This window comes from Merops nubicus, unplaced genomic scaffold, assembly GCF_000691845.1.
Source record: "Merops nubicus isolate BGI_N331 unplaced genomic scaffold, ASM69184v1 scaffold38448, whole genome shotgun sequence".
NCBI classification, from domain to species: domain Eukaryota; kingdom Metazoa; phylum Chordata; class Aves; order Coraciiformes; family Meropidae; genus Merops; species Merops nubicus.
In genome coordinates, this window is record NW_008624392.1 from 1 (window position 1) to 5,458 (window position 5,458).

The 5,458-nt window shown below is 56.4% G+C and overlaps 2 protein-coding genes across 2 annotated transcripts in view; one reads left to right on the plus strand and one right to left on the minus strand.

The window, feature by feature from the left end:
• Positions 1 to 48: 48 nt before the first annotated feature.
• On the plus strand, positions 49 to 3,491 carry IFT46 (intraflagellar transport 46; the record flags this gene model as incomplete). Its single annotated transcript, XM_008945365.1, has 9 exons — positions 49 to 153; positions 590 to 664; positions 780 to 873; positions 1,231 to 1,359; positions 1,765 to 1,886; positions 2,295 to 2,361; positions 2,626 to 2,686; positions 2,933 to 3,018; positions 3,396 to 3,491. Coding segments are annotated over 9 exons (835 nt in total), but the record flags the coding sequence as incomplete, so codon positions are not given.
• Positions 3,492 to 4,402: 911 nt separating this feature from the next.
• Positions 4,403 to 5,458, minus strand: part of TMEM25 (transmembrane protein 25) — a gene marked incomplete at its 5' end in the record, with an annotated part of 1,464 nt that continues 408 nt past the window's right edge. Inside the window, 3 exons of the mRNA XM_008945366.1 lie at positions 4,403 to 4,476; positions 4,758 to 5,042; positions 5,128 to 5,418. Of these exons, the coding sequence (XP_008943614.1) occupies positions 4,403 to 4,476; positions 4,758 to 5,042; positions 5,128 to 5,418 (650 nt within the window). The remainder of the gene's footprint in view (positions 4,477 to 4,757; positions 5,043 to 5,127; positions 5,419 to 5,458) is intronic.

Below are 5,458 nucleotides of genomic sequence, written 5' to 3' on the forward strand. Positions count from 1 at the left end.
CCCGGTCCCGCTCGCCTAGGAGGCGGCAGCCACCCTCGGCGCCTTCAGCGAGGACGAGGACGACGACGATGACGGCGACGACTCGGAGGAGGAGGATTCCTCCGAGAGCGACTCGGAGGACGACTCCGAGGAGCACGGGGCGGCGCTGGACGGGTGAGCTGCACCGCCGCCCGCAGGAGCCGGCGTCTAGTGTCGGGACCGCGGGAGGGAGCGTGGCCTCGATCTCCCCGTAATCCTCCTCCTTTTCCGCTGCTTTCCCCTCCACGCCCGTTACTGATCCCCCACTTGCTCTCCTCTCACCCACCTGCCTTTGCATGGGGCACTTACACAGCTTTGGGCAACCCCCACACGAGTCTGTCTGATCACGAGCAAGCATCCATCACTCAAGTGCTTTTTTTTTGGCTAGAAGGCTCAAGACACAATGTGGCAAAAAGAGTTTTTCCTCGTGCAAGAAGTCCTCCCAAGAGCAGACCTGCTCCCTGGCATTTCAGCTTCCTTCGTGGTTGTCTGGCACAGCTAGGTCCCCGTTCCTGCATGCACAGAGCCTTGCACACGTTAATCTTTGCCCACGTTTTCTTCCTTTCTTTAGTGACCTCAGCCTAGCAGATTATGACTATCTGCCCGTGTCTTCTGAAATCAAAGAGCTCTTTGAGTACATCAAGAGGTCAGTGGAAGGGGTTTTAGCTTTAGCCCGCTCAGTTCTTCTCTGGGTCAATTCATGTGGCCAGTTTTGTGGAACAGGACGTAGTCACCTGTGTTGCGGCGGTTTTTTTTTCCAGGTACACGCCCAAGACAATAGAGATAGAGCACAAACTGCAACCTTTTATTCCAGACTTTATTCCTGCAGTTGGAGACATAGATGCGTTCCTAAAGGTACAGTTCCCTCGGGTTCCTCTGCGTGTCCTGCCACCCGAGCCGGAGCAGAACGTGGCAGTGGCACGAGGGGGGCGGTTGGGCCACGCAGCCCGGCGTGGCTGGTCTCTCCGTGCTTGGTACGTGCCCAGAGATAAGGTTCCAGAGACCGGGGAAGCCACACCCGGCGGGTTTGTTACCTCTCAAACTCTACCTATGTGATCTGGGGAGCGGGCTGCATTTCCTGCGCCCAACACGCACGCCTGCCCTTCGCTTTGAGCAGCTGATTCTGAAACCGCACGGAGGCTCTGCGCTAAACAACCCAAACGTCCCCTGTCCTGGACTCCCACAGAAAACAGGGTCTCTGCTCCTCTGCAGGTTCCCCGTCCCGACGGCAAGCCTGACAACCTTGGCCTGCTGGTGCTGGATGAGCCATCGACCAAGCAGTCGGATCCCACCGTGCTCGCCCTTTGGCTGACAGAGAACTCCAAGCAGCACAATGTCACCGTGAGCTGGGGGCGGGGAAGTCGTGCTGGCTGCAGCGAAACTGCTGTATTGTACTCTCACCTTTGCCTCTGTGACTACAGTGAGGCAGCATAACTGATAAATTGGCTTTAAAAGCAGAAAAAACTCATAGCTTTAAACTGCAATGGATCTCAGGTTTGCTTCAGGCAAGCCTTGGTTCAGGCCTTGGGTCTGCTTCTGGCAGGTGAAGCTTTGTTCCCTGTTGGTTGCCAGTACCTGGTTTTACTCAGCATTTTGTTCACTGGCTGCTCCTCTGTCTGCAGAATTTGGTCAGTGTAGCGCAGCCAGGAAGGAGAAAACACGTGGTCAATCAGGAACGAGTCAGGGGTGTGCCAGAAAGCCCCAAAACACCACAAAATGCTTCCAGGTTTACATTTTGTGTTTTAGCAGCAGATAAAAGTGAAGAGTTTGGAGAACGCGGAGAAGAACCCCAAAGCCATTGAGAGCTGGATTGAGAGTATCAGTGAGCTGCACCGCTGCAAACCTCCCGCCACTGTCCACTACAGCAGGTGAGCCAGTCTGGCAACGCTCCTTCACACGCCCTTGTATGGTGCCAGTTCAGCTCAGCGGCAGCAAAGTCTAAGAGTAAAACTCAGTAAAACTATCAAAATATCTCCAAGAGGGAGAGGACATGCTGATTTTTGGGGTAGTCCCACCATGTGTGTGTGCAGGCTGCTCTGTTTCCCTCTCTCTACTTCTTTCTCCCTGTGTAACTTGGACTCGTTTAGCAGCCAGCATGCAGAACTCCCAACTTAGGCTTGTTTTGAAAAATAAAAATGCTGACATTGGCCCTCGGCCGATGTGCTGCTCATGCTCAGCTGGTGGAACGGTGGCTGTCCCGATACAGCAGCCTGGCAGCACAAAGCCTTCTCAGTCGTGCAAGGTCCTGGAGTTCATGTTCTTTTCTGCTGTGGCAGGCCAATGCCCGACATTGAGACCCTGATGCAGGAGTGGTCACCGGAATTTGAGGAGCTCCTGGGAAAGGTGCGTTGATTGAGTGATGAGTAGTTAGCTCAGTATGTGATGTTAGAAACTTCCTTCCTTGAAAGCTGCGTTCCTGTTCCATTTGGACCCCTTTGCCCATGGCCTGGCCCACCCAGGTTTGCTCCTCACTTACCAGAAGACGGGAGCAGCCCACCACCCAAATTCCAGCTGCTGCCAATCTGGCTCTGCGCTCCGCCGGGGTTCGGTGCCTGTGTTTGGGCTCACTCTGTCCGGGAGCAGAGCTGATGGCTCCGTCTGTTCCAGGTGGGCCTTCCGACTGCGGAGATGAGCTGCAGCCTGGCTGAGTACATCGAGATGGTCTGTGGTGAGCAGGGGGCTGTGCTGGGGATGCGGGCGCACTGCTGGCCGGGCACGGTGTCGCTCTGAGCAGGAGTGCTCGGGGTGCGGGCTCAGCCCCGAGCGACTGGGATTGTTCTCTGCTGCCTTCAGTAGAAGCAGGCTCTTGTACCTTGGGCTTTAATGAGCAAAGGCCCAAACAGTCGTGCGTGGTGGGAAGCTCAGCCTTTACTTGAGCCCAGATGCTCTCACACGCTTCTGCTATCACTTGTAGCCGTTCTGGACATCCCCGTGTACAAGAGTCGGATCCAGCCTCTGCACGTACTTTTTTCCCTCTACTTGGAGTTCAAGAATTTGCAGGTAGGCAGCTCCAGACAGGTGCTGCTCACCCAGCTGAACACACCATGAAGCTGCTTTTCTAATGTTCGCCTCTGCCGTACCACTGTTGCATGCAAAGGGCTAGGAGGCTACGATAAAGGCATCCAAAGAGCATTTTCTAAGCTACTTGTTTCACTAGCATCTCAGCATCACACAAGGAGCCTCTCACGTGCTGCAAGGCTGGGATGCCACCTTGTTAGCAGTCCAGCACAAGCCCACAACGCTTTTCCCACCTAAGTTAGGGTGGCTGCTGAACACTCAGCTCACGCAGAGCAGAAGCGGCTCGTGCTGTCAGGCGTACGCGTGTTCACTGACTAACGAGAGTCGACTCTCTGCACTAACACGTTCCTTCCCTGCAGCATTTCAAGCCCCTGGCTGATGGGGAGGAGGGCAGGACCCCGCCGTCCAACCCACCATCACGAGCGGCAGATGTGGAGGTACTGAGCTTTATGTGACGCTTCACATTAAACCCTCATCCCCTGGATCACCCTCTGCTGCTGGACATCAGGGTTTGACTGCAGCAGCCTGTGAAGCAGCACACAGCACTTCAGAAGCCTCTTGGGTTTTTTGATGCTCCTGAGCTGCTCTGCACTCGTAAAGCAGAACTTCACTCATCACACATCGCAGAAGCTACCTAATGACTCCATTTTTTACTTATTCCTAGGGAGTTCAGGATTAAACCAGCTTTTCCCAGTGGCAGGCTTCTTGTGGTGTAGGTGCTGCAGGACAGAAGCTCCTCAAATGCATGCTACAAGGACTACAGCAACTCGGAATAAATCCCATGCCCAGAGATGACACTTGGATCTGCCCAGTGTGTACTGAGCTCTGTCCTGGGGATCTTCAATCTCCTGCCTCATATTATCAAGTTCCTTTTTATATTATTGAGCCCCTTTTTGTATTATCAAGCCCCTTCTTCTGTTCTCAAGCCCTTTAGCTGCTGCCCAGGAGAAATAACCAGCATGGTACCACACAGACGCTTGAGTTTAGTTTATTGCTGCGGGGACAGCTCTGCCTGGCCCTGCTGTGCTGCCTGCCCGCCCATCTGCCCCAGCTCTGGCGCAGGCAGACAGGGTTATGCAGTGAGGCCAGTGCTTGGCCTTGCCCCTGGCAGCTTGGCACAGCCTGGGTATAAATAGCTTCTATGCGTTTACATTGTAATAATCTACTTGTAAAGTGCACAGGCTACGTAAAAACATGCCTTGGCTAATGGCATGGCTACCATGACCTGCAGTGCATAGCTTAACACAGAGCTGGGGGCTGGGGGCTGGTGGGCCAGCTGGCATGGGCTCCCCAGCACTCGGCTGCGCTGCTCTGGGAGCTGGTACGGACCTGGTGCCAGGCAGCCCTGGTTCACAGGCACTGCATCTCACAGCCAGATCTCCTCACTGCTCGTGCTGGGCATTTTGTAGATGCGCCCAGACGTTGGGAGCTGGACAAAGCCTGCAGGAGAAACACAGCATACTGCCGTCACCTTTTGGGGCAGCTGCGGAGACCAATGGCTTCTGAGGCCACTTGCCTGTATGTGCCCCCTCACCAAGCTTGCTGAGGACCAGGAGGTTCCCTGGCCCTGTCAAGTTGCTCTCCTCTCCCTTGGCACCAGCTCCTACATCCTCGGGGAAAGATGCAGGGTACAAAAGTCAGGAAAGCTAGGACACTGAGGCTTCACCACGGCAGGATCTGCAGCAGCATGCGTCCCTCTACACCAGCGGCTTGGGTCTCACCTCCAGGCTCCTCTGCGAGGTCGCCAAGGCGCAGATCGGGTGGCAGGGACCGGGTCTGGCGGGGCAGGCGTGTGCCCGGCGGCAGCGGGTGCTTGGAGCTGCTGCAGTGGGAACACTGGCCAAGTGGGCTGCTCCCTCCCACTTGCCCCTCACCCGGTGCTGGCTTGTCCCGGTGGCATGCCAGGCAGGCAGCGCAGGAACCCAGGCTGAGCAGGGCACCCAGTGCCAGGGCTGCACCAACAGCAATGCCCAGGAGGGGCAGCTCCACGCGGGCCTCCAGCAGACCTGCACGGGCAGCATGGCTGCCTCAACACCCCTCCATACTCCTCTGCGGGGCCGCTGAGCCATGCTTGGCGCCCCCGACACCTACCTGGTGGCAGAAGGGAGGCAGTGGCAACACCCACACTGTTGGCAGCACTGATGGAGAAGTTGCCAGCTGCACTGCCCAGGTGGACGTGCAGTGAGTGGTTGGACAGCCCCGGGTAGCGGGTGGCACCCAGGAGGAGTAACTCAGAGGTGTTGGCCATCACGCGTCCGTTCTGGTCCACCCAGGTGACACTGGCTGGTGGGTTGGCTTGTACCAGCACGAAGAGCATCAGGAGGAGCCCGGCACCCTCCACCTCCTGGTAGCGGGCATCTGCCTGCAGGATCTCTGGCTTATCTGAGTGACAAAGAGAGGAGTGAGACAGGCAGGAGGGCTG